The sequence below is a fragment of the Wasmannia auropunctata genome, unplaced genomic scaffold (genome assembly GCF_000956235.1).
Source record: "Wasmannia auropunctata unplaced genomic scaffold, wasmannia.A_1.0 LD335988.1, whole genome shotgun sequence".
NCBI lineage: Eukaryota > Metazoa > Arthropoda > Insecta > Hymenoptera > Formicidae > Wasmannia > Wasmannia auropunctata.
In genome coordinates, this window is record NW_012026902.1 from 170,548 (window position 1) to 197,633 (window position 27,086).

General features: G+C 38.0%; 6 protein-coding genes, 2 long non-coding RNA genes and 2 other non-coding genes across 21 annotated transcripts; 3 read left to right on the plus strand and 7 right to left on the minus strand.

Annotated features, from left to right (window-relative positions):
* Positions 1 to 461: 461 nt before the first annotated feature.
* LOC105454175 (nuclear nucleic acid-binding protein C1D) lies at positions 462 to 982 on the minus strand. The gene is made up of 2 exons (XM_011696605.1): positions 769 to 982; positions 462 to 682 (listed from the first exon to the last, which is right to left on the minus strand). The coding sequence occupies exons 1-2, from the start codon at positions 980 to 982 to the stop codon at positions 462 to 464; spliced, it is 435 nt and encodes a 144-aa protein (XP_011694907.1).
* A 12-nt stretch (positions 983 to 994) lies between these two features.
* LOC105454084 (frizzled-4) lies at positions 995 to 12,688 on the minus strand. Of its 6 annotated transcripts, none has more exons than XM_011696436.1 (9): positions 12,377 to 12,688; positions 11,755 to 12,086; positions 11,220 to 11,463; positions 10,906 to 11,152; positions 10,402 to 10,657; positions 5,139 to 5,332; positions 1,683 to 3,458; positions 1,222 to 1,314; positions 995 to 1,129 (listed from the first exon to the last, which is right to left on the minus strand). In XM_011696436.1, the coding sequence occupies exons 2-7, from the start codon at positions 12,024 to 12,026 to the stop codon at positions 2,650 to 2,652; spliced, it is 2,022 nt and encodes a 673-aa protein (XP_011694738.1). In that variant the 5' UTR covers positions 12,027 to 12,086; positions 12,377 to 12,688; the 3' UTR covers positions 995 to 1,129; positions 1,222 to 1,314; positions 1,683 to 2,649. The 6 variants fall into 6 exon arrangements, with proteins under 6 accessions (XP_011694738.1, XP_011694737.1, XP_011694736.1 ...); XM_011696435.1 differs by having other exon boundaries at positions 1,222 to 1,344; XM_011696434.1 differs by having other exon boundaries at positions 1,222 to 1,344; positions 1,638 to 3,458.
* LOC105454083 lies at positions 5,469 to 6,627 on the plus strand. Its single transcript, XR_974950.1, has 2 exons — positions 5,469 to 5,735; positions 6,387 to 6,627. It is a non-coding gene; the product is annotated as an uncharacterized LOC105454083 (long non-coding RNA).
* LOC105454082 lies at positions 7,966 to 8,531 on the minus strand. Its single transcript, XR_974949.1, has 2 exons — positions 8,442 to 8,531; positions 7,966 to 8,342 (listed from the first exon to the last, which is right to left on the minus strand). It is a non-coding gene; the product is annotated as an uncharacterized LOC105454082 (long non-coding RNA).
* An 842-nt stretch (positions 12,689 to 13,530) lies between the features above and the next one.
* LOC105454081 (V-type proton ATPase subunit D-like) lies at positions 13,531 to 15,135 on the minus strand. Its single transcript, XM_011696430.1, has 3 exons — positions 14,926 to 15,135; positions 14,553 to 14,859; positions 13,531 to 14,407 (listed from the first exon to the last, which is right to left on the minus strand). The coding sequence occupies exons 1-3, from the start codon at positions 14,940 to 14,942 to the stop codon at positions 14,084 to 14,086; spliced, it is 648 nt and encodes a 215-aa protein (XP_011694732.1). The 5' UTR covers positions 14,943 to 15,135; the 3' UTR covers positions 13,531 to 14,083.
* Positions 15,136 to 17,082: 1,947 nt separating this feature from the next.
* Positions 17,083 to 17,153, plus strand: Trnag-gcc. Its single transcript has one exon. It is a non-coding gene; the product is annotated as a tRNA-Gly (tRNA).
* Positions 17,154 to 17,277: 124 nt separating this feature from the next.
* Positions 17,278 to 17,348, minus strand: Trnag-gcc. Its single transcript has one exon. It is a non-coding gene; the product is annotated as a tRNA-Gly (tRNA).
* Positions 17,349 to 17,521: 173 nt separating this feature from the next.
* LOC105454085 lies at positions 17,522 to 18,657 on the minus strand. Of its 2 annotated transcripts, XM_011696439.1 has the most exons (4): positions 18,434 to 18,657; positions 18,266 to 18,329; positions 17,841 to 17,964; positions 17,522 to 17,655 (listed from the first exon to the last, which is right to left on the minus strand). In XM_011696439.1, exons 1-4 carry the CDS (start codon positions 18,546 to 18,548, stop codon positions 17,596 to 17,598), a joined length of 363 nt encoding a protein of 120 aa, XP_011694741.1. In that variant the 5' UTR covers positions 18,549 to 18,657; the 3' UTR covers positions 17,522 to 17,595. The 2 variants fall into 2 exon arrangements, with proteins under 2 accessions (XP_011694741.1, XP_011694740.1); XM_011696438.1 differs by lacking the exon at positions 17,522 to 17,655 and having other exon boundaries at positions 17,671 to 17,964.
* Positions 18,658 to 18,821: 164 nt separating this feature from the next.
* On the minus strand, positions 18,822 to 22,637 carry LOC105454087 (calcium uptake protein 1 homolog, mitochondrial-like). 3 transcript variants are annotated; one of them, XM_011696440.1, is made up of 12 exons: positions 22,538 to 22,637; positions 22,176 to 22,427; positions 21,942 to 22,086; positions 21,081 to 21,240; positions 20,780 to 20,817; positions 20,591 to 20,705; positions 20,207 to 20,367; positions 19,956 to 20,072; positions 19,762 to 19,886; positions 19,545 to 19,672; positions 19,265 to 19,354; positions 18,822 to 19,097 (listed from the first exon to the last, which is right to left on the minus strand). In XM_011696440.1, the coding sequence occupies exons 2-12, from the start codon at positions 22,412 to 22,414 to the stop codon at positions 18,943 to 18,945; spliced, it is 1,473 nt and encodes a 490-aa protein (XP_011694742.1). In that variant the 5' UTR covers positions 22,415 to 22,427; positions 22,538 to 22,637; the 3' UTR covers positions 18,822 to 18,942. The 3 variants fall into 3 exon arrangements, with proteins under 3 accessions (XP_011694742.1, XP_011694744.1, XP_011694743.1); XM_011696442.1 differs by lacking the exon at positions 21,081 to 21,240 and adding an exon at positions 21,544 to 21,703; XM_011696441.1 differs by having other exon boundaries at positions 22,524 to 22,633.
* Positions 22,638 to 22,918: 281 nt separating this feature from the next.
* On the plus strand, positions 22,919 to 26,995 carry LOC105454088 (pre-mRNA-splicing factor 38B). 4 transcript variants are annotated; one of them, XM_011696444.1, is made up of 6 exons: positions 22,919 to 23,221; positions 23,668 to 23,951; positions 24,708 to 24,871; positions 25,435 to 25,851; positions 26,186 to 26,422; positions 26,669 to 26,995. In XM_011696444.1, exons 1-6 carry the CDS (start codon positions 23,191 to 23,193, stop codon positions 26,739 to 26,741), a joined length of 1,206 nt encoding a protein of 401 aa, XP_011694746.1. In that variant the 5' UTR covers positions 22,919 to 23,190; the 3' UTR covers positions 26,742 to 26,995. The 4 variants fall into 4 exon arrangements, with proteins under 4 accessions (XP_011694746.1, XP_011694748.1, XP_011694747.1 ...); XM_011696446.1 differs by having other exon boundaries at positions 25,450 to 25,851; XM_011696445.1 differs by having other exon boundaries at positions 24,720 to 24,871.
* The last annotated feature ends 91 nt before the right edge of the window (positions 26,996 to 27,086 follow it).

The following is a 27,086-nucleotide window of genomic DNA, read 5'->3' on the forward strand; positions in this document are numbered from 1 at the left end:
GCGTGGCCGCTCTCACGCTTCTCTCTGTCGCGACACTCGCGTCGGCGTCGCTCGCACCCGCGCGCCTCGCACAATGAAGGTTGGAACCTAACCGATACCCCGCGACCAGCGAGCGGGTAATCTGAGTTACGATGTATACGATACACATGATACGAATGATGAAATGAAATGACAGAAAATTGTTCCACGCCAATACACGTTCATGTTGTCTGGTAGACACTGTAGACGTAGACTATCTCAAGCTCATAAATGAAGCAATAAAATATCACGCGATTACAATAAAAAACACAGCCAATCGAATGTAGAAAAGATGAGAATCTTGAATCTTGTCTCTTTAATAATTACATAATATCAATGAAAATAAAATCTCGAATTACTCAAGTAAAAAACATGGAAAAGGCGTACATGTGGGGAACGATTAGATTTTATCCTATTTTAACATATAATGCACAGTATAGAATTTATGTAGGTGACGATTCTTCAGACTTGTCAATTTCTTTCTTCATACTCTTGTGCTTTTTTTTGTTCAATTCCCACAAGCTGTTCCTCATAAATCTCTTGGCAGCATCTTTGTTGATGCGTGGCATAAGTGTATTTTTATCATTGATTTGTTTCGCTCGTACCATCGCCTTCTTCAATCTCTCGTTTTCTAATCTGATTCGGTGATTCGATGGATCGATCCCTAAAATTTATAACAATTTAATAATCAATGCATATGTAAATTAACTATATCTAACTGATAACTTGAAAATTACACTCCTCGCATACCTTCGGCTCTCAGGTACATCCAAAACAAACTATTAAGACTGTAAGATAGCAGCAAGTTATATTTAATTTTATCTGTATTGGAAAGTTTATCGAATAACGAAGGATCGCTAATCACTTCCACCATATCCTGGATTTTGAAGGCCGCTTCACTGAACTGTTTCAGTTTGGCAATTATGTTTGTGTCGTGCGAAAGTTCGTCAAAATTAGCATCCATGTCTCTTTCATCAATTTTGTCAATATAAGATGTTCAAGTTGTTCCTTTTTTTTTTTTAATAATATTCGATGTTATTTTTCAAGTAGTTTTATCCCTCGTCTCACGACTATCTACATAACCTCAATTTTTATTAAATCTGTTTTATCTCTGTAAAAATAAATACAATAATCTTCTTCATATCATCATATTTTTCAATATAGATTTACATTCATTTTGATACATAATATAAATATACACACTTATTGTTCTTAATTGCCAGCTCTGGTTCAGCTTCTGCTTACCTGACTTTACTCACATTGCACTCTACTCACTACTGAACCTCAGCAGAGCCTCTTGTAACATAACCAAACATTTAACATAACCTAAAATAATTGGCTAGACAATAATCTGTCGTTATTCTGTTGTACAGTGAATTATTTTAATAGAAACTAGTATATATATGTACTTTATAATATATCTGTATTATGTATTGTGTTAATGATGATTTTAAATAATCTCTTACGTATATATGTACCACACTAAATCATGCAAATATGTGTGCATGTTTATTTCTCATATTTTTTATAAAATCCAAACTCATTTATATATATCCATTTACAAAGGAATAAAAAAAAGGATGTTTTAATAAATATATGAAGAAAAATCGATATCTTACAAATTAATATAAATTTATTTTCTGATAAAGGTTCAAGTTGCATACTTGCATATAAGAAATCGCACCGCTAGAAATTTATACATCACAGAATCAAGGTGCGATCGTTCTATAATTATATGCTGCATATTTTATCATTTATGTACATACATCAGTACATGTGCATTTACGCGCGATTATGGCGTTGCACGAGTTTAAACCGAGATCGAAACGGACGCACATTCTTCCCCTCGTCGGCTTATTCTTCAAGGTTTAAATTTAGCACTCATCGTTCTCTCGTCCCCTGCACGAATATTTGGACATGCGGGTTAAATTCAATGGCGTATACAGAAGACATACGCTGCCGTATGTTATCACGACAACGATATATGATACACAATGGAATACATAAACATCTTCCTATAAATCTATCAATTAAAAAGAACGAAAGCAAGACGTTAATTTTACTTGTCTAGCGACGCGATTAAAAATTCAATGTTATATCCTTTTAAAATTAAGTTCTACGGGACTTTGGCACGCGATTTACAAACTTGAAAAATGCCACGAAATTTACGTATTGTATTACAACTATGGGACGAAAAAGCGACACGTACGTATGTTAATTAATAATTGTCAAATGACGAATGAATGATGACATTAAGACGCTAAATAACTTAATCAAAAAATGAATGATTTTACGTTATTATTATACGTGGGAAAAATTGGCAGGCAAATATACAATTAAGGATATTACATTGTATCGTTTTTTATGGGCAGTATTCGCAGTCCGAGCTTACATTTAAGATCGTTTCAAATATTATGTCTAGATGACGATGTTATCGCGTTGGATGGAATTTTAAGACTATTTAAACTTAGACTTAAGCTGATGTCAAATATAAAATCGGAGATTATAAATATCATAGTGCCCTATCATAGTGTCATATCCAAGATACTAAGATAAGGCACTCCGAACGAATAACGAACTGTAACATATATATATATATATGTATATACGTATATACGCTATGCGACGCGTTCAAACTTGCGTTTCGCTACCGGAATGATAATGCTTCCGGTGTTTCCGATGCTTCTTATGGTTCCTATGTGGCATCTGCGAATTCGCTAACGTTGCGTGCTGATGCAACAGAGGATGTTGCGGCGGCGTCAGATGAGCGAGATGATGAATCTGATGAGGTATGGGGTTGCTGGCGGTGCCAGGGTTGTAACAGTGCACGACGGGCACCGGATGGCATTTATGCGGTGGTTGCTTGCAGTGCGGCAGCTTACGGCACGCGCTCGTAACTTCCGGCCACCAGATCCACGCGGCGGCCACAACGCCGGCACCAAGGGTCACCACTAATCGTAGGACGAAAAACTGCAAGAGAGGTCGAGCGGGTACGCGCGGCACCGTTGACGGTTCCGGTGCTCGAAGCCACGTCTCTCTTCCCCACCATTCGTAGAAAGTTGTGCTGGTGAGGCAGATTATCAGGATGGCGTAGAGGCAGCCGAATATGCCGACGCGAGTCAACAGCTGCTTCTGCCGCCGGTGAATCTCGGCTGGGGACGATTTGCCGGGGATCTCACGCTGCGGCCGCATCAACGGATTCGCGTGGGACGCCGTCAGCGCCGTTAAAACCGCCGCCGCCGCCGCCGCCGCCGCCGTCGACGAGGACGACGACGCCGACATCGACGTCGACGTCGGTGTCACCGCTGGCCGTCGCGGTAACATCAACGTCGCCAAACCAACTAAAAGGAACGTTGCGCCGAACGATAGGTAGATAAATTGCGGCGCCAGCACTAACACGAGCAGGGAATGCGCGTTTTGCTGGCCGACGAAACAACTCGCTGCAACAAAAAATTATAATACTTTGCTGCGAAATATTTTCTAGAATGTTTACGGAGTATACATATACACGGAGTCTCGCAAAACGGAAGAAATCAAAAAGAATATCACACACACACAGCTTGAGATCTGATAAGAAATATAGATAATTTTAAATAAAAATTGTAATTGTGGAACGTTCCGTTATTTGTTGTACAATGCAATCAAGCAATAATCAAATTTGTGTTTTTAGGAAAATTAAAAATTAAATTTTACTCAAGTAGACAAGATTGTGTACAAGACTAGCAATAAGAAGTGTATAAAAGGAATCTGGATAAAAATTTCTTATGCGCACGCAAAGGTTCGAAGTAGTTTTGGTTCTATCCTATCGATAGACAGTGACAAGTTGCTAGGCGAGTTTGAAGATATTTGCATTGAATGTTGCCCTCTAGAAGAGAGATGGAGAAAGGAATTCGATTACCCAGACCCGCGTTTGGTTTTTTTATGCGTCCGCGCGGATAATTCTATAACTTCTCGAAATATAATACAAATTGACCCGATTGCATATTACGAGAGTACGCGGATACAAATGTTTTCTCGCGTCGCGCGCCTCGCGGATTTTCGTAGATATCGCTCATCTTTGGCTATTGTCACCGTAAAGGTGTTTGATCGTTTAAAAAACCTCTGAATAACTTTTTCCGAGCGCATTTTTCGATATAAGTATTTAATAATTCGCAATGTAAATTTAAATTTCTGCAAAATAATGCGTGCGTAACGAAAACGCGAGCGTGAAGAATTTCAATTTCTTGCTTCTCACGTGCCGAGAAAATTTTCAAATCTCGTGAGGAAGAATGCGACAAGTCCGATGCGTGGAGCGCATCACTGACGTTCCTTCCGCGACTATCCACGAATCATTTGGATCGACGTATCCGTAATTTGATGTTTTTCTCTATTGCCTACGAACGAAACAAGAGAAAATTAAAACATCGAGTGCGAAACAACTGCGAGAAATTTCAGTAATCGTAAATGCGTGAAATGATTTCGAGCAATTAAAAATAATATTAAGGTAAATTTGTGGTGTATTTATTTGTATTATCCGTATTTACACATTCAAGAGAGTAAATATAATGATTATACGAATAATCAAAGGTTGTGTCGCTACGCTCTGAACCGGTCGTTTAATTCAAAGATGCTAATCTCGGCTGGTCGTTCTCGAGCATAACTTATCGGGAACATAAACGCGAGAGAGCGATGCGTGTATTAGCATAAAATAGCCTCAACTGGCCACTACTCGAATTAAGATGAAGGGAGTGTGGCAAGAGCAGATGAAGATAGACATAGACATAGAGATGGGGATAAAAAAAGCAATTATTGAAGACCTAGAAAAGGACAATGAATCGCGAATCTTGAGGATCCAACTACGCCAATGGCGCAACCTCATAAAACAAACGGTATAACGAGGCGTGGCCGTAAAACCGCTCCGGGCATTCTTCTTAGAGGCTGACCAACGCGAGTTTTAATATCGCGCGTTGGCCTTGCATAGGCCAAAAGATCCAACGATCCGTCAGTTTGAAAGTCAACGTCCACGTGCGCGAATGAAGACATTAGAGAGCGCGAGGAAAATGTAAGCTTCTCGCTAGTTTACGATTTCGTAAAATTCCTTTGAGGGTATGTAACTAAATCTAACAGGACAACCTTCTTACCGGTCAACTCGTCGGCATCGACATCCCTCGTGACTAGCACGGCGATAGTGTGTGCAGCAGGAAGGCCCCAGGCCGCGACAGCGGCGACGGTTGAGCATCCCTGTTGTGGTCCGAAACTATCCTCCTTGTAGTTGCCAGCCGTTCTCGTCCATTTTCTGGCCATTATGCACCACCACGCGCATATCACGACCCACCTGCGGTCCAAATCGTATCGAATAGCATAAAGAGATTTTACACGTTTATATTCATACAGTAGATTACTCTCACGATTGGCAGTCAGATTAGATTTTACAATTTTGAAAATTAAAATATCGAAAGTACATTAAAATTTAAAATTGTAATGAGGGGATGCAGAACAGAACGTAAGATGCATCTCTTCGCAGGATGCAAATTAGAGTCGTAAAGCTCGTTGACGAACGTGGAATTCTCAATCACGTTTCAGGAGCTTCTTCGAATCGATTGTACGGCCCTGCGAGTTTGCAGTTCGAATAAATAAAAGAAGAAGGAGCCGAGTCGAGGAGTCGAGAAGGCGGCTAGGCGAGAGAGGTAGAAGAAGGCGAGCATGAGAGCGAGATGGAGTGACGCGAGGCGGTCGAAGTAAGTGTTTGCGCCTCGTTTGACCTGTTCGCGCTGCTTTTCGATCTTGTCGAAGAGAGAGAGACTCGCGTGATTAATTAGTCGGCTTTTCACCGCAACCTCTTCGCTCTCTCGGCGAACTGGTTGCCGGAGGGAGAATGGATTACAGGCGGTGCGATGCTGAGTTGTACGTTGCACGTGCGTGTGCACGACGGCGATGCTGCAGCACTGCTGCGAGAAGTGCGAGGAGACGAAGAAAGGCGCGCGTTCTGTCTCACGCGAGACCAGCACGCACCGCTGGACCATTGTTCGTTCCAGGCTTCGAAACGGTTCTCAGCGAGTCGCTCAATTTCGATTCGTTGCTCTCGAAGCGATTCTTTGCACGGATTCGGCGCCGGCGTCGGCGTCGCATCGTCACCGAGAAATCACTCGTCGCGCGAAATCATTCCCGTTTAGTTCCCGTTTAGCAAACGTAATATCTCTCTCGTCTAATCATCTGAAATTGAAATAAGCGACGATTAGCGCCAGTATCTAGAATTTGATATTAACGAACGATTGACGCGACGTTAGAAAATTAATCGAGAGAAGTAATAACGACAATATAAAAAAGAAATCTCGTATCTATTTATTAAAGAATAAATTTTCTTTAAAAATATATTGAATCTCGTGCAGGTAATCAGCATCGGCTACCGAAAGTCTCATCTCGTAAGACAGTCAACCCCTCCTCGAGTGTTTGCCGCCGCTAGTATTTACCGAGTGAACAACGGTAGCCGTGTCTCTTGGCGCGCATCTACACGATCCACAGCTATCCTACCAACAGGTATATAGTCTTCGCACCTTTGCCGTAACACGTTGGAGAATGTAACAAAGAATAACGATTCATCTTTTTTAATAAATCTATCTTTATAAATAATGCAGTTCTCCTGCAGATATTATTGCTCTCTTACGAAAGATACGAAGTGCGAAAAAGGTTTCGAGAAAGAATTGAATTTGATATCTCCATCGAAGGACTCGTCGTGAGGCAGCCGAGTTTGAAATTGAGGGATTGGATTAGCGCGACCGAGCTAAGGGGATTGGGTAGATTCGCTAATTTCTTTCCGAATTTATCGTGTGGAAAAGTAAAAACTCGCCCGACGCGAATTCCAGTCGCGCGGTGATGAATGGAGTGACGCGATGCACACGACGTGATTGCGCTCGTGGAACGTTGATAAAAAGGGAAAGGGAAAGAAAAAATCTAAAGGGACGTTAACCCTTTGTGGGATGCGATCACGCGCTTCGCGAATCACGGTCTACACCGAATGAGGCGAAAATCACCTACTAAAAAAAAAAAAAAAGTGTAGAGAGGGCGGGCGGAGAGGAAGAGAAAGAGAGTAGAAAAAAGAAAAGAGAACGAATTTGCGCAACGTCTCCGACCTAGCGACATCGATTGCGATGCAGGCACAATTAATAAGAAATAACGCGAGCTTGATCTCATCAAAGTATGCGTAATAAGACCGAGATTAGTCGTGGCACGAGATTCTTCTCTCTTTCTCGTAACCGTTGCCACGACTGCTACATGGCTGGGTGGTCGACCACTCGCAGTTTCCGTGCAACTCGAACTCCGACGCGGGAAGAGGGCAGAGAGGAGAGACTACCTAACGACTCGCTAACTAACAAAACAAACAAGAGGTAGCTAGTGCCCCTCTCATCTCATCTCGCTGATTATATACCCCGCGGGATCCCTATACACGACGATGCTTCTCTCTCGCGTTCCTTCCCGTTCCTACTCCGCTTCGTCTTCGTCTTCTTCTCATTCTCTCCGACTTGTTCGATCTTCTCTCGCGATGAATTTGGAAAAGTTGACGTCGTTGGACGTTCGCTCGATCGCTCATCGGAACAGCTTACGTATTATAGTACGTGATTTACGTCCGCTGCAAAATCGATTCGATCAAGTTGCGTGTATTTTCGAATAACTGCAACAAATTTCTGCATCTTATTGCGATGACAGTAAACAACGGCCAAAACATTTTCTCGCGAACGTATAACAGATAAGTTAAATCGCGTGTAAATCGCAAATATAAATCGCATGCTCTTCGAGATACATATATCGCTCAAAGAGAAAAAAATTGCAGTCTGTCGAAACGCGTATAAGCTCTCGCGACTAATTTTGTGTATTAAAGCAACTTTAGTCGATCGTATAATTCGTAACAAAATTTTACTTAATTTTATATGTCGTGTAGTAAAAAAATTATGAAATTTAAAAAACGTGAAGTTATAAATGGAATCCTATTCCGATTTTTTATTCAAATTATAGATCGTCTACTCTAAAGTATGCTTTAGATCGTCGTATTTATATTATAAAAAAACGCGGTGTGTGTCGCATCATTTCGTCTCCCTCGAAATGGACGAATACGCTAGATAACGCTAGCGGCTTGTTATCGGGGCCCCGATGGCCCCGCCGCGTTCCCTCACTGGATAGTCGTTGGTGGAGCTCTTATCTTGGATAAATTATCGAGAAATTCTCGGATCCGGGTCCTTAAGCTTAAGGCCCGGGTTGGGCACCGAGAGAGAGATGATGGATCAGCTCTTTCCTCGAGCTCTTCTTTCGACTTGTCCTTTTTCCCTCGTTCTTGAGACGGCCGTCAAACTCTTGGAGCAAAGGGCGGGGGGTAAGAGAGGGCAGAGGAGAAGAACGAAGAAGGGAGAGAAAAGAGAGAAACGGAAACACGAAACTGCCGGATTACCTACCACCATGGGGCCGTACGATCCTCTCTGTCAATGGCGTAGCATTGCCGATTATCGATTTGATTTCTTGGGGACGGAAGATTTCAAGAGACTGATTGTGAGTCAATATATAAGAGTCACTTGAATTTGATAATCTTTTTGCATTTAAGAATCTAAAAATTTGTGTGTGTGTAATATTTCATTAACAATTGATTCTTGCAACTGTCGGGAGTATAGATATATAAGTAAAAAGAAAAGAATTTAAGAATTTTTTTCACTAATGCATGAATTCTCGATGCAATTCTAATAAAGATAGAGCTTACAAATTTGAGAATTTGACAATTTCTCTTTTATCCTTGAAATTTCAAGAGTCTGAAATCATCGTTTTTTGCATAAACTTGACACACGCTGCGAGATTAACGTGAAAAGAGAGACGGTGGAAGGCGAAACAGGACAATGCATGACTAGGACCCTATGGGTGCATGCGCGGCTTCGTGGTTTCGTGTCCGTAGGGCGCGATGTTTATCGGCTCTTTCGATGTAAATTATGGCCATACGCTACAGAGTTTGCTACACCACGGCGCGCAAAAGTATTCGGGCTCCGAGTTCTCAGGGTCGGATCTTCGCGATAGGTAACCGATTTTTTATTTAAAACTTGACGCTTTTCATGAAAAACTTTGAGCCCGAAAATGTACGAATTTCAAAATTGATAAACTACGTGAAATCTGAAATCGAAATAAAGATCAAGAAATACGTAAAACGAATTTTCAAAATTTATACAGTTGAATTTACAGTAAAATATAAAATTTAAATAAGTTTGAAATCCATGATAAGACGATCGATTTTGTTGCAAACTCGTTTGCACGATTGCAACCACAAATGGTATTCATATATGTGAATATGTGAATCATCTTGTTTTTGTCCGAAGCGTCGTTTCGTCCATCTTCCACCTTCCCGTCTCTCTTTCTCTCTCTCGTTCTGCTTTTCGCGTACTTTCTTTCTCCTTCTCAAGCAACTTGCTTTCTCTAAGATGGAATGCCATTGACTCCATGCATATCTGGCAACAAGGTTCCTCTCCGACCCACCTCATATACCGGGTGATCCTCGTTTATCCAACAACTAAAAGACTTATGAATGCAATTAAGATTTTGAAAAATATATGAAATGAAAATCTGCAAGGCTATAGATGTACCTCAATAATTTCTAATTTAGATACTGAAAAATTTAAAGACTGTAAAATCGAACATGCGGATACTACTAAAAATTTCATAAAAACAAGAATAGAAGAATAATTATTTACAAAGCTTTCCCTTCTTAACACGAGTATTGATATTTTTAAAAAAATCGCAATATCTCTTTGCGCATCGTAAAATTCTATAGTTTTAATTTAAAAATACGTTTATATTGCGTTAAAAATATATTTTCTATAAGACGCATTGAAACTTTCGAGGGTAAGTGTAGTTTACTCTTATTCGACACGATGTAACATTGGATTATCAGAACAAATACGGGGAACGGATAATTTTTTGCTTATGCCACCCGTTAGACGCGTTAAGATGAGCCTCTCAGTATAAACGGGATGAGATGGGATGGGACGAGATGGGAGTCAGAGGCTCGTTAGCGGCACGAGGGGAGTCAACACTGTTGCCAGATTGTTATCCCTACCTCGGACGATGCAGTCTCGCCGCAGCGAGACGAGTGCAACAAGGCGTTCTGCAACACCCGACAACTTTGAAACATGTTACGCGAATATCATTTGGTTCTCGCACCTGTGCGTAATTAAAATTTAGTAATAGCGATAAACAAAACTTGTTGAAATTCTTTTTTCACTAAACGAAATTGGATCAACGCTAAAATACTCCATCTCATCCTGCGTTGTTAATAAATACATGATAAACTAAAAGATTTCAGGGAAGTATAGCCTAGACGGTAGTTTACAATCATTAATCATCTTGAAATGATGCGAAAGAAATGCACAAACTCACCAAACAATCGCTGCGTTTCCAAAATAATAGAGTAGCAAAAAAACGACGGCGCAATACGGATTAGCCAGGCCGTCTTGCGTTAGGTACTGTTGCTGCTGTTGCTGTTGCTGCTGTTGTTGGACCAAGACAGCTTGGTCCTGCGGATGTAACGGAATCGCGGGGGTGCAAGCGACGTTTAGCCGGCCGGCAGCCAATCGAATCACGTAGCCAATTGCGACTGCCGCATGACAAATCGTCAAGAAGACTATAGCACGCTCTGTAAGCAAATATTACCTTTAATGTCATTTAATGTCTTCATGTCTTTGAGAATTTAAATTTAATTTAAGTGTTCGGCAATCGCAGAATCGATCAAACGAATAATATTTAATATTTAAAGTTGTCGAGATTACAAGACTCAATTCGAGAAATTCAAAGTTAACGACGGAAATTCGAACATATCGGAACATTGCGGCTCTCCCGCAATTTCACAAGGAAATGTGGTTTCACTTTGCGAAAGATTCTTACCTGCGGAAGTGGTCAGTATAGGCCGTTTGCGCGGTTTCAAAAGTGTCAGGACAGCAATCGCGACGGAGACGAGGCACACGGTCGCAAATACGGCCATCCAAGCCTCCGCGAGCTTCTTGTCCTTCTGGGACCAAAGGATATCGGCATCGCAAGCGGCGGCGCATCTTCCAGAGCGATTCAGGAAAATGTACAATCCAGATTTGGCGTACCAGGAGCAGCCCCAAGGTCCATTGCTGGTGCTCACCGCCTAGATAGGCGACGATATTTAGTCAGCATAACAACTCGTAATCGTCAGCTGAACCATCGTTAAATACCTGGATTGGATTAGCCGGTCCTGGTTCGCCTGGTCCCTCCATGCACATGTGTTGGTGATTGTTTTCCGGTGGGAACTTGGAACAATTTAACGCGGAGGGCCAGGGAAAGCCGAATCCCTGAAGAACCGGGAAACAGCGAGCCCGCACTTGTTCGCACAGACCTCGGCAGGGACCGATAGGTGCAGGGACCTTCTCGGTACACATTGGGGCGTACACCGAACACAGAAACAGATGCAATTGCGCGCTACAACAAATCACAAATGCAAAAATTATATATGGTTCTTATTTTTAAAATTATAATTTTTTAAACAATTCAAAGTTTCAAAGATGTATTATTTAAAAATGTATCTCGTCTAATATAAAATCACAACTGATATAAAGACTGAAAGGCCGATAGTGTGTGTTCCGTATACAAAGTTTGTGAAAAAAAATCATTCTGTTAAATTTATTTTATTTTTATAAAATAAAGGAAACGCTTCCAAATATATTATTGCGATAATGCAAAGAAAGCACGTTTTGCTGCTTCGGCATTTACCTGCATCCGTATGAAATGAGCGGGCTGAACGTTTGTAAAGTAAAATCGGCATCGCCTTGGATCTCGTGACCTACTAGATTCGGCATGACAGTGACATTGTAGCCAAGGCCACGGCACATCTCGATTCTGATCGGCTCGCAGGCGCCGTGCGCGCACCATATCGCACGCACCAACGTCAACAATGGTAACAAAATCCAACGCATTTTCCACGAGAGACGTTTTCCAAATCGTAATGTTATTTGAAATTTTTTATCGTATATATCACTCGCCATCGATCGATCGGCGTGCTGGGATGTCGATCGTTCATCATGCGGAATTTTCAATCAGGAATTCTAAACAAGTAAAACAAAAAAAACATGAAAATAGAAAAGAGATAAACGGCTATATATATATATACACAATATATAAACAAGATTTTTATTAGGTTCTCATAAACTTGGCCTTAATTGAAATATCTGCATGGCAAGAAAACATTTGTAAAAGCGTGACAATTTAATACAGAAATATTAATAAAGAAAAAATATTATATTAAAAAGAGTTGATTAAAAATATAAAATTTCACAAAAGAAAGACTTTTCGATTAATAAAGATTTAATTTTACTGTTTATTCAATTGGACTCACTTTCTTGTCATGATTACGGTCCTGCCGCAGCTTTATTTAAAGAGCCGTCAAATTCAATCTTAATTTAACGAGTAATTCAATTAACTTGCTTGCGCGTTAAATAAGATCAATTTAACTGGTGTTTTTCTCCAGTGTAGATTCAGGATCTTGGTTTTAATTTAATCAAGTTTCAACAATTGAGATCTCAACGCGATAACGCTTAACGTCACCCTGTCCTTCGTAGATTAAACTCGATGAAATTTACATTTCACACACTTTCAATTTAATAATTTAGAAATATATTCAAATAAAATATAATAAACTTTGCTTCATATACATGTGTATAACGTGAAGCGGATGTTGTTTCTTTTTAGAAAAGAAACAGAGATTGCGAACCATTTATGCGAGAACATGCGTACGCATGCATGCACGCATGCACGCACGCACGCACGCAACAATGATCAATTAATGATCTACTACGATCCAGCGTGTGACGCGCGACGCGCGCGCGTTTAAGCAGACACGGGAGCGCGATTTCGAACGCGAACGTAGCAAAGAATCGATCACAAAGGCGGTCGCATAATCGGTCGTGTTCTCACGTAACAATCGGTCATATATCGGTCAATCACGGAAGGTGATAGCGCGCGTTACAACGATCCTTTGGACGGATCATCGTGAATTTTAACGCGAATTAATCGCGAAATAATGACCGGCCTGAACGCACTATCCTTGCTCGTCGAAGGTTTCCGTGCGACTAAACCAAACGCTCGCCCACTGATCCGCGCCCTAGCGTGCCATGCCGTGACGTCTGTTTATTCCTCCCCTCCTTTCTACGCTTGTTCGCTTCTTTACAGGGCCTTCTGGCTCTGGTTCTCCTCTGATTCCTTTCTCCCTCCAGCGGCAGGGATTTCCGTTCGTCCGTCGTGCTCGTACACGCATTCATACGCGTCTTCTCCATGTGGCGATCGAGCCCAATCGACTCGATCGACTCTGATTACTCCGCGTTTGGTATGCGGCGTGGAATCATTTTTACATGTAATATTTTATGTATGCGTATATATATATATATATATATATTATATATACACATTTACATCAAACTATATAATACTATAATTTCTTTATAAAAATGAGCTTTCTTGCTCTTTGCAAGGTGCATTTGTTCAATAGTTGAAATTTAATATGTTCTCTCATAAATTATATATATATAAATTGAAATAAATTTTCGCGCGAAAGGAGAAAGTTCTTCCAATTTTAGCAGTTGCTACACCTAGAATCTACATCCGTCAACTCTATAGGATTAGGAGAGAGGGAAGAACTGCAGTTACGTTCTCATTATCATATCTCGATGTTTGGCAGCAGTTAAGACTGGCTTTACGGGCTGTATTTTCTTGGTATAATTGGACCTACGGTTCGGGTTCCCCTTCCTCTGTATTCTCGTTTCCATCGCGTTCTCTCACTTCCCTGGCTTCTTGCGTTTCTTTCTCATTCGTTCGACGGAGGGTCGACATTTATTCTGGCAGCATGATCTTCTCCCTGTTTCTTCCTCGCTCCTCGCATCGCCCATTATTATATATAAATGAAAAGTGAAAAATTTATAGTGCAAACAATAACATAAGAGATATATAGCATTCTCGTGGACATTTGTGCCATGTATTATTGTATTTGAAAGCGCGCTCTTGAGATTGCATCTGCGCTGGCCCTCGAATTACGATTCTGTTATAATTGTTAAAAGAGAAGATCCTCGTCCGTGTCGTCGAGGATGTTGACGCTCCGCGTGAAATTGTTAGAGGATCGTCTGTCACGTCGCTTCGTTTTCCATTCTCGTATCTTCTTAAGACGATAGAATTCCTCTCGCTGATATTCGTCGAGTTCGGTGACGATATACGCGAGAGTCCGTTCTAATCGAGGTATAATAATGTAGCGAAGAGCGTTTACACGGCGACTCGTCGCCTTGACTACCCGGTCGAGGATCAGGAAATTACGCTGCAACGACGCCAATTCGACCAACAAATCGATCGCCTTCTCGTAATTGATCTTCAATCTAGCAACCTGGCGTATCGAATAACCTATTGATTCCATTACCGGCAGTAATGTTTACATGAATGCTAATTAAAACTAAAGTTCGTGCTAATCGTATAGCTAATCGTATAGCGCGATTAGCGAATATTATATGGAGTATGGTATATATAATTACTTGTTGACCGCCTCTGGCCAATCCGACAAATTCGAAGGGATCGGCGCCGCTGCGAAAGGGCTCGTAAATCCATAGTCGAATCCCACCGATCATCTCCTGTCTGGATCGAATCTTGGTTTTGGCCTTGTCGACCGCCTGCAGGACTAGCTCATTTAATCCACCTGTCGCGTAATTGACTTCGACCAACGAGAAGGCCGCGTCCCTCATAACTTGGCCGAGCTGCGATTTCCTCTTAACTAACCGCGACATAATCGCGCGAAATCGGATCAAGAGACCGTCGACTCGTTTCGCGAGCAAATCACGACCCCTGCGAGCACACATCAAACGGCATTTTACACTCGTATACGAACTGGATGTCGGAAAAATTGCCAACCTATCTACGATCTCCATAACTGTGCGATATCGAATGACGTTCAATTTTATCGAGAAAAAAAATTACGATTTTCAATTTTAATTGTATTACAACTTGGATTAGTGAAGAAAAACACATATTCACACAAGCATCCCGACGAAGTGTCGGAAATTGAAGACGGTCGGTCATGGATAAATTTTCGTAACTGCCAAGTGGGCCCGGGCCCCAGGGGTAATTGAAGAACGATGATATTACCAACCGTTTAGGCTGTACCGAGGATAACAAACATGATCGTCTTACGTGATCAAATCACTGTTTTATTATCGACAGTAGGGTAGTCAAGGCGACGAGTCGCCGTGCAAACGCATGATCTTGATCGTTACATTATTATAATCTCGATTGGAACGGACTCTCGCGTATATTTCTATTGTCACCGAACTCAACGAATATGAGCGAGAGGAAAAAAGTTTACATATGCGTTTATTACCATGCGGTAAAAGAGATAATTATACCTAGAAATCCTACACCTATATATACTGATACTAGGTATAAAACCTAAAAAACATTTTTATTTTTTAATAAATTATTTAATATAATTTGCAATAATATCTAAAACAATTATTTTATGGTATTAGGCAAATTATTGCAATTTATATATTTATATATTTTTTCTATTTTTTATGTTTATTGAAGCATTTTTGAATTTTGTTTATTAAAGTAGCATTTTTCTGATTAATATCTAATTGCATTCGTCGCGTTCGTTTTCTCTTTTTTCCTCCAAAGACTAATTGTAAGTGTATGTGTACATACGCCATTAAGTACAGCAAGTGCAGATGAGATAACGCCCGATCGTCGCGACGTGATTGGTTCCTTCAACTTGAAATTTCTCCAAGATCGTAATTGCGTGATTTGCGCGCCCAAAACGTTGGTTCTAGAAACTTCTAAACAGTAGACAAACGACGGGACGACACGGAACGATGCGGTCGCGTCCAAGTGTATCTCTGTATCTCTCGCTATTGTTATTAATTGTTATCGTTTAAGAGAGTATCTCGCGTGTGACGCTACAGTGTGTACGCGATGGAAATACTGCAGTGATGGAATACAGTGACGGAATGCAGTGACGGAATGCAGTGATGGAATACAATGACGGAATGCAGTGACGGAATACAGTGATGGAATGCAGTGACGGAATGCAGTGACGGAATACAGTGACGGAATGCAGTGAAGGAATGCAGTGACGGAATGCAGTGAAGGAATGCAGTGACGGAATGCAGTGATGGAATACATATGAATCACGAATACTTTGTGTGGTGCGTCCGCGTGGAACGTCGAGCAAGGAGTCGCTGTTCCAGTCCGGATATTTTGGATATTTTGTTCTAAATACAGCCAGGAATGTCAGGATACGTGTGCAAGGATCATCGCCACTCGCCAGGTAGTTCATGCATGTACCGATAATCAGGGATTAATATCTGCGATTTCGCCGAGCTATACCTCAACACTGTTTCCAACGCGAGGAAGAACCGCGTACGTTGAACACTGTGTTCCGTTAATTCGCGATTCGGTGGCGAATTTTGACATTTTCAGGTCTTATGACGTTGATTCGATGGAAAATCTGACGTCGGATATAGTTTTTTGAGAGATAAGGCGACAGATTCGTCAAGTGCGATCCGCGCGATCATAGCGACGCTTAGCTAAATGTACTGTTCAATGCAGTATGGCAGCTGTACGACAGTTTTATTAGGTACTTTCACGCGATCGTATCACCCACGCCACCCACATTGCAGCGGATCTATCGCGAAACGAAAACGCGATATTATCGACTCTCGAATTAGTTGCATATGGTAAATAGCGTTCCTATGGTAATAGTAGTTATTTGAGATCGTCGGTGATCGGGTGACCCACAGTAATTAATCTCGAAAATTTGTACATACAGCAAACGCCAAACGTTGTGGAAATTAAAAAATATGTGTATTCATACAGCAAACGTTGCGAAATAAATTGAAAAATAATAAACTTTTTATTGACGATAATAAAACAGTGATATTTGTTATTCTCGGTACAGTCAAAATCGCGTTAATAATGTCACGTTCTTCAATTACTTCTCGTCGAATTTTTCGAATTACGCGAACCCCATAAGACCATCACTCTTTAATGATACCTCGTGAATGACACGAGACAGCATCGGTGGTTCAGTGGTAGAATGCTCGCCTGCCACGCGGGCGGCCCGGGTTCGATTCCCGGCCGATGCAGAATATTTTTTTGTTAATTCTTATTGCTTAAAAATTATATAAGTCAAATAGACTTTTAAAACTCAACATTAAATTTTTCTTTCTCAATAGATTTTGAATCACGCATGGGCAAAAATAACAGAGTTGCATCGGCCGGGAATCGAACCCGGGCCGCCCGCGCGGCAGGCGAGCATTCTACCACTGAACCACCGATGCTCCTTTACGTGGTTTCCTTTTGCTAATTTCACATTTATACCTAAAAGTAAATTATCTTTTAAATTTAGAAAATAAAATTCCGTTTATAATTATGTATGTATGTAATTTATATGATTGTTTTAAATCTTTTATTTTACAACAATTATCTTATCAGAATAAATTAGAAAAAACAATTTCAAACAAGAAATTTTTATTAAATAAATTCTATTGTCAATGTTTGTTTATGAATAATTAGTCTCTGCTAAAATTAATGATTCAAGTCCCAATACTGTTCACCGTATTCTCCATTTTTGTTACCCCATTTTACCTAAAATGCAATCAATTAGAAATAAATTACTTGCAAACAGATATATTAATAAATTGATTAATATTTAAGGTATTACTCTAATTAACGAAAGAATCTTTTAAGATGTATATAAAATAAAGAAATATAAAGTATGATTTACACAAATAAATAATTATGCTCATAATATCGCGAAATAAAATAATTACCTTGCCGCTGTAACGATTGTTATCAAAATCTTTTCGTTCGAATCTTTGTTCCCATTCGATAGGATTCTCACAGACGTGTCCAAATTCAAGTTTTAGAGGTGCCAAATGTTCCGAAAATATATCTCTATTATATGGGATGAATGTCATCGAAGTGTATAATTTACAATTTTTTTTGTAATTTTGCACAAATTATTATATTATATAAACTCACTTTAAACAATCTATAATTCGCGTCAGAATTCTAGATTCCTCAACTCAATTATTATGTGCCATATAAAACAAGAATATTTGAAGAATATGTACTTATATAAAATGTATTTAAAAATATACACACAAAAATAGATACCATATAAAATTATAAATAGGATTCTTATATCCTGAAACCTGACGCTAATTACAAATCTTTTAAAGAGGACTTTACTCACTGAAAGTATTGACCCATTGACAAAATATCTGCTTTTTCCTGTTTTGAAGCCTCTTCTTTATTCACTATTTGTGGATTTAATTATAATATAATTAGTATAAATTAATATATATAATATTATAAAACGACATACAATCAAATCACATTTCACTTATAACGCAACATTTACCTGTTAAAGTCATTTCTGTGAGTTTGTCCAATAAATTGGCCGTGACAGAATTTATGAGTATAAATATCATTGCCATTTGTATCAAAAGTAAATTAAAATTATATTTCATATGCATTGTTACGTATTTAGTAATATAATTTGCGACACGAATAAATCCGATCCGTTGATGTCTCGTTAATGAATGATACCAAAGTACTGAACGCGTACTGAATAGGAGAAATTATAGTCTCTATACTTTGCGAATGTTTTTCGGATGATACGCTCTATTTAGTAGAACAGTGAAAGTGTATTAACGTAATGCGTTGTTGTTGTAAAATTTATTTTAGCGCGAATGTCTACGTTTTTAGTTTACAAACAATATACTAAAATAAATACAATTGCAAAACTATTTTAAATTTATAATTCTATATTTTGCATATTTTATTTCTCTCTATATATTACAATGAATGAAAGAAAGCACTTTATAATTAATGAAAGAAGATTTGATCAAGTAACATTTGAATATTTTATTATTTATCGTACGACAGGAAATAGCTATTTTTTGCACACTTCATCATGGATTGAATTAATTTGACAAATCCAGTATCCTTTGGCTTCTCTAGACCGCGCAACACACGGTTCTTCATGACAGCGACAAACTCTCGATTGCTAAGTTGTCCATCCACTATGAAACAAGATCCGCGATGAATAATTTAAAATAAATTTTATGTACACATTTAAGATACACAAGTACTATCATGTTACTATAACTTATAAGAAAAACAGTGGCTTTTCTTGGCAATCTGTTAATGTATGTACAAACAGTATTACTATTGATAAAAATTAACTCACTGTTTTCGTCGAAAATTGTATATACCACTTGAATAATATGGTCACTTAGATCAACATGTGCTACAGTTTTTGCTACATGTTTTAATGTCGCTGCAATACAGAATTACGTATAAATAAATAATAAATATATCAATAAAGATGCAGCATCGCGTTTGCTTAATATTTTAAATTATTGACTGTTTCTTACAATCACTTATAATTATTTTAAATTATTTTATTATTTAAGTTTTAGTTACGATATTGAAATTAGTAACAATTATTTTTTATATATAATACTTACCTTGATCGATAGACGCTCCGGCTATATGATAGAATGTCAGAGCTGTATCAACGTCATTAATGTTATTCAAAAAGTGGAAAAACTTGAGATATTCTTCTTTGCTGATCCCTTTTGGATCTTCTTTGAAGCTATAAATAATTATGATGTTTAATTGTATAATAATTCTTCTCTGAAATCTTAAATTTCAAATATAAAAATTAAATATTTTCACACTCACGTCTTTTTTACTCTCTTTAACATTTTTGCTTTTTTTTTCGCAGGATATCCAGCATAAGCCAACAATAATTCCGTAAAGTCTACCTCGGTGATATTGCCATGCTCATCCGGATTTCGTCGTTCAAACTATGAAGAAGTAGACAAAGCAAATATGAATAATATGGAATTGTGGCAAGTATAAAGTTGTGAGTATACCTCAAGACTTAGAATTTCTCGTTGTAGCTGCTGCTGGAAGTCCAAGAATTTCTCGATTGTTAGCTTTTGATTCATTTGTGGTCCAAAAAAATATGTTGTCAGCGCAGAATTTACTCCCTAAAATTTCAATAAAAAATTGAGATTTTTATTTAATTTAATTAAATCTGATTGTTCGTACACATAATTCAAATTAACAAGCATTTAATATTTATTGTTTATAAGATAAATATTAATAAGTAAGTTATTAGAACCTTAAATGTGTTTCCTGTAGTCGCATGATCGCGATGTCGAGTACCTATACTAGTTTGTTGCCGTATCAATGTAGCTACTTTTCCAAACTCTTCAGAATCAACATCACCATCTCCATTGAAATCAAACATTCTAAAGGCAATTTCAAAATGACGTCTAGAAGCTGTAAAATATATTTAGATCATTGAAACTTTAAAGTTCTATCATATCTAAACTATGAGACTCAGTTGATTTATCGATTAATATATATATATATATATATATATATATATATGCATGTATAAATGTATTTTAAACTAATTTTAAATGAATTTCTTGTTACTAATATAATATATTATCCTGCCATATAATTAAATTAAAAATTAACGAAACAGTAAGCAGCTTACTTGACAATACGGTCAGTAAAAAGATGTAATCGGAGAAAGTAATAAGACCTGCACTGCCTAGTTTATAGAAGATACTATCTTCGTCCAACTCTAATTCTAACTTGGTGTGAATATTCTAAATAAGAAAGATAATATTTTTATAGAAGTACCTTGATTAAAGTATTTTTTAAGTAAATCTTATTAATATACCTTTGGATCGTAACGCCTGTACTGATCTAATCCAAGACCTGAAAATGAATAATGTAAGATATAAGTTTTATTGCATACTCATTTTTTTTTTTGGTATATTATATATTTTATATGATAAATTTGTGTGATAATCGGATTTAAACAAAATTATAACTTTAAAATGTTAACTGTTTTGCACACGCTGAGAAAAGCTGTTGCAAAGCATTAACAAGCACCTCATATTTCGAAATATTGTTATCAAGCAACGTTTAATTGGAAAATAAGAAAATGCGCCCAGAGATGATGTAGGATTTGGGATTACCGTCGGGCTGTTTCACGCCAGGAGTCATCGATCTTAAAAAGTCATCCGGCGTCATAAACACTTCGTGTATATCGTTGCTTGTGACTTGGAGAGTTGCAAAGTAACGGAACACTTTATCTGGCGTTGAATAATGTCTTATACGGTTTTCATATTCTATTATCTGCACATACATAATTAATCGATAGTCAGGAGTTTTAAAAGTGTGAAAAATTATTGCAGACTTTTAATTGTAGAAAATGCTGAATACTTGTGCGGTATAATATTATTTATGAACAATTGAAACAATCAACAAACCAGTTTTTACTTGGTATTAGATAAGAAATTAATATGTGAATATTTTAGTTAGCAGAGCGAAGCAGGTAAGTAGTTGTTAATAGAATTTATTGTAGATAATTATAAACAATAAGAAACCATGATTATATTTTGGAACCAATGCAATAAAAATTTTGGAATTAAGCCCTACCATTTGGTTGTTGCATATCTGGAGTGATAGCTCGAAGAAAATCATCGGGTGTCATATAGACTTCGATACCTTCTAAACTACTTATTTTCACAGTTGCAAAGTAACGAAAGATTTTGTCTGGCGTCGAATATGCTCTAATCCTGTTCTCGTACTCTATTATCTGCAAAAACACTTGAGCCTGCATCGTTCTGCTGCACAAATACATGCTGGTGCAAACAAAGCGTTAAATCATAAGATCTGTACTATTATTTTAATGACATATGGGAAAATAATTGTCTACATGTGTTTATTCTCTTCATTTCACTGTGTAAACAATCCTATGTGATACTCTTGAGATAATCTTGAAGAAATTTAACGTGCATAAATATATTACTATGGATAGCGGGTCTTCAATAAACCTTTCTATCGCGAAATCCAATCTTCTGTTTTTTGTTCTTCTTCTTCTTCTGTACATCTTGTTCAATACTTTCTATACTTTCATTATTCTGAGTCTCTTCTACTAGGATACTGGCAGCATCTACTTTAGGTACTAAGTTAAGCATACTGTAATATAGAGCATTACATTGGTATACTGAACGATATAGGTATTTAATGTTTGCATCATTTAATTATAATTAATATGATTTACTTACCGTTGCCAATCAAAACAGTTTATAAGCATACCAGCGCTACAAATAATAAATGGTATAAAGTAGCTTAAGCGAAATTTTCTTCCAGTATGGCCGAAATTTCTAAAATTGCGAGTTTGTTTGTATTCATATACATTTTTTCTACAATTTTTCTGTAATTCTGTAAGGTAAAATGTATCGACGGTCAAAATCTTCCGTCGCAGATGCTGTTGAAATGCAAATGTGCTTCTGCTCGACAGCATTGTCACAGCGACACTATGGAAAAAATTGAGGATATCTCAATTAATAATTAACTTGAAGAATTACTAATATTATTTTAGGTCATTTGTAATTAGTATAATTAATGCATACATATAAATTCTCACCCTAATATGTATCTGCTTTATCGAACAAATTCCTCAAATACGTAGGTACGTGTTGTCCAAAAATTCTAGCAAGGACAACAAAAGACGAGAGATCCCTCTACGCAAAATGTATATACATCTCCGTACTACATAGCCAATCGTGAAATTTTTCAATGGATAACACACTGCATTATCGACAAGGTACATATGTATATTATTTATTATTATAATTATTACATGTGACTTGACACGAGACACACCATTATTTTAATTTAATTTTTGCAGTTTTGTAATTTTTCTCTCATAATTTCTTATTTTTAACAATAAATTTCAAAAGAATTTGACTCGCGACGCGAGTCAAGAGAATGTAGCTTGGGGTCTTCCGTCTTGGGTAATATTGCGCGCGCAGCATAGAACCGGATGTGTACGTTTGTCCATCATACGTAATAGAGTGCTGCGATTTCTTACTTTTTTTGCTTCTCGAAAGAATTACACAGCGTTGATTTTCATGATATTCAGAGAAACATCACGTCGGAGATCTTCCTCGTGTCGAGTTGAATAGTTGATTCGCCGGGGTGGGGGCGATTCGACGCCGACTGCCGAGTGGGTTCGTTTGTCCTCGACGCGACCGATGTGGAGACTCCACGCGAGTCTTCTCGACAAATCATTCGAAGATGCAAGCACAGGAGGCCGAAGGTGCGGATGGTGAGTAAATACACGTTCTGTGTCATCGAGAACACGCAATTCCGATCTTCGAATTTTCTATCGTTCGTAAAAGGACATTTCCTTATTTCTCGAATAACATAACCTTAAGTCGGGTATCTGGTTGTTTCTCGATTCTTTACCACATTATTCCAAAGTTAATTTTAAACTTTAATTATTTGTCGACAATGTTTGATTTATTTTCGTTTGCAAATTCTTTTCATCTACTCGAAAAGAGATACGCATGGAACGAGGTAAAAATGTAGAAAGTATCGTTATTGGTTTTCTAAAATTCTCCTTCGTGGAACAATCATTTTTTCACAATCTCTTTTAGCGTCTGTATATATTAATTTGTCTGCGCGTACATGTAACATTTTAATATCCTGTTTGAATATCGATTATTGTGTGGCGTTGAAAGATACTGAGATACATTCATTTTCTTCTCTCAGGATCCCCATGGAATAATTCGAGTGGCTGCGATGAGGAACGTAGGCCAGCTCCAAAGGAGGGTAAAAAGTCAAATGTGTTGCCGCTATGGGGCAACGAGAGGACTATGAATTTGAATCCTTTGATTCTCACCAACATACAGTCGTCACATTATTTCAAGGTGAATCTGTACGAACTCAAGACTTATCATGAGGTGATTGATGAGATCTATTATAAGGTCTCTCACTTAGAACCGTGGGAAAAAGGCAGCAGAAAGACTGCAGGTCAAACCGGCATGTGTGGAGGCGTGAGTATGTTTTCTCAAGAACATCGAATTTTTTCTTTGTATTTTTTTACTTATTAATGCATTTGTTGAAAGTCTGAGGCTTATGAAACATGTTGCATAAATGTATTCGCTTGTACAAAAACTTGATTACATTGCACTAGCCAGCGACCTGGGCAAATTGTCAGACAAGGGTAGTAAGGGGATTTAAATGCAGCATTACGTTTGATGTATTATCATGCAACATCAGTTATTGTTACATGTTAGACGAGTTTTTGAAATTTAAGTACGGATGGAATCCGTCTCTATTTTTTTTCTTTCATTTAATACGTTTATCTCAGTCATTTAAATATTCAGCTACACTTGGCTAATTATATGTTTAGAAAAAAAATTACATCTTTATTTCTAATTTAAAAAATTGACAGTTAAAATTATGCGATGGAGTTTCAAATGCTTGTTACAAAATGAAACAAAGACACAGTATAATAGAAAGGAGTTATGTATTATAATTCGGTTATAATTATAAGTTGAGCTGTTGAATAATTGGCGAAAAGTTCTGATGAACTTGAACTTTTTTGTAAAAAAATTACAAAGTTTGTCACGCGTACGATAGTAGTATTGCCAATGCTCGAACAATTTGGAAATGGCTTTGGTACTATTACTATCGCCAGAAGCAAAGTGTTAACCGCACCAATTAATTGCAGAGTAGCATGTATTCGGTCAATATATTGTACGGTAACACGAATGTGACTTATCTGACTGAGGGGGGTGTAAATTTAGCGGTTCATGCAGGTACGAGGCGTGGGAGCTGGCGGAATTGTTTCTACGGCATATTGTCTACTGTACAAACTCTTCACGCTGAGGTTAACCAGGAAGCAGCTGAATGGACTTATTAATCATCCAGACTCACCCTACATACGCGCTCTAGGATTTATGTATATTAGGTGAGTATTATCCAAAACATTTTATCGTTTAAATATGTAATTAAACGTATTAATTATATGCATACACAATAATTTTATTGCAAATTTTTCAGGATATATAATTTTTAGTAAAGAGGATACGTTTAGATTAAAAACTTATTAAAAGTGTATTTATTTTGAAAGTTAGATATATTTACGCTTGCTAGTGAATTATGTTTGATCCCTTTTTATATTTCAGTTTCGATATAACTATAATGTATAGTTGAAAACTTAAAGATGACATAATATATTATAAATCTATTAATTTTTTATCTGATAAAAAATTAATAGATTTATAATATTATATCTGTGATAAAAAATTAATAGTCGTGTATATATGTATACATACACACATGGCAGTTAAATTTGCTTGATTTAGCATGGATACACTAATCAAGGCTGCTGCGAGTAGTCACTTGAATATCCTTTCGGAGCTTGTAGGCTAGACTTGCGACGTCTAACCATTCAAGTCAAGCTATAAACTGGTTACGAATATATATATATATATATATATACAGTAACCGGTTATGATTATATATATACAGTACGGTTGCGATTAGATACACACAGCCACCGGCAGACTTGTTCAGCTGGTACAACGATTATCTGGAGGACGAAGAGGAACTAGATGTAAAGGCGGGTGGCGGGCAAGTGATGAAAATGGGCGACATTCTCAAACAATTCCTTACCAAACTCGAATGGTTTTCCACGTTATTTCCACGGATACCGGTACCGATCCAAAAGGATTTGGAGCTGCGTCTGGCCGAGCGTTTTCCGCAACAGCAGGTGAATGCACGAAATGCTAAGCCGCCAATCACTCTCAACAGCCACGGCAAATATGGCAATAAAGATGGTCGTAAGGACAACGGTAACCTGACATCGCGTAATCAGCAACCCCGACACATCCCCGATAACGAGGCTCAATGGGGTGAGGCGGAGCGTATGAGCCAGTGGCGTGCCAGGTGCGTCCACGTGGTATGAATACAACGATCACGTTATTAATACTTTAATAAATATATAGGGCCATCTCAAATTTTACAATTTTTTGATACATAAATATTTTTACATATTTCGAGATATAGAATCAAAATCTGATAAAAAAATGATTGTTTTTTTGCGTTTTGCCTTGAGAAACATGAAGATAGATTTAGAAAATTATTATCTTTAATGTACAATTGTTTAATTTTGCGAAGAAATAAAATATTAACAACCTTATTGTGCGTATAGATCGAGTCTTATAATCAATCAATCGGGACAACCAATGTCATACTTCCGTTCGAACGTGTCTTTTTGCAGAACCGATGAGGATCGTAAGGACAAGAACAGAGAGCGTGATCGGGATCGCGAGAGATTGCGGGAGCGTGATAGGGAAAGAGCTCGCGAACGAGATCGTGAAAGAGACAGGCATAGCAAAAGATCGAGCAGTCGTGACAAAAATAAAAGACAGAGAGATCATAGAAGCCGCAGCAGAGACAGATCATATAGAGATCGAAGCAGGGATCGCCATCGCGACAGAGACCGTCATCGAGATAGGTAAGGATGGAAGCGAGAATGGAAATTTCTTAAAAAATTAATGGGCTTATAGTCACTATCCTTATTGTATAGTCACTAATCGCTAGTTGCTGTATAAGCTTCAGAGTCGTGTTAGAAATTTACAAGAACTTATGCCAAATCCGTTTGATGTGTGGAACACAATTTGTATTAAATTGCTTGCATTTATAATCTTTTATTCGTTTTGATCCGTGTATATTTTTAAAAGCTAATAATTTTGATTTTTAGAAGAGGTTCACCGTACGACTATGCTGCAGAATTGGCACGCGAGCGCGAGAGGCAACGAAGGGAGAGAGAATGAGAAACGATTACACATTGTGTACATATTTAATTATTTCTACAAAACTATGTAACGAACATTTAAAAGGAAAAATGCGATAGTAGCTACCGAGCCAAGTCAGCGTCACTATCACTACAATCACTATCTTTATCATCAGCACGTATACTACGTGCGTTCACAGGGAAATGTTTTCTTCGAGGCGGAATATAAGTCTAATACAACTCTATATTCAAATGTAGTTTACATGTTTTTATAAAATAAATTCGTCATTGTCACTGCTGCTTTTCGCTGTGTATCCCATAATATTTGTGCGTTGTATTTTCGTTTAAGATTCAGTTTAAGATTTGTCCAAGCAGAAAAAGCTAT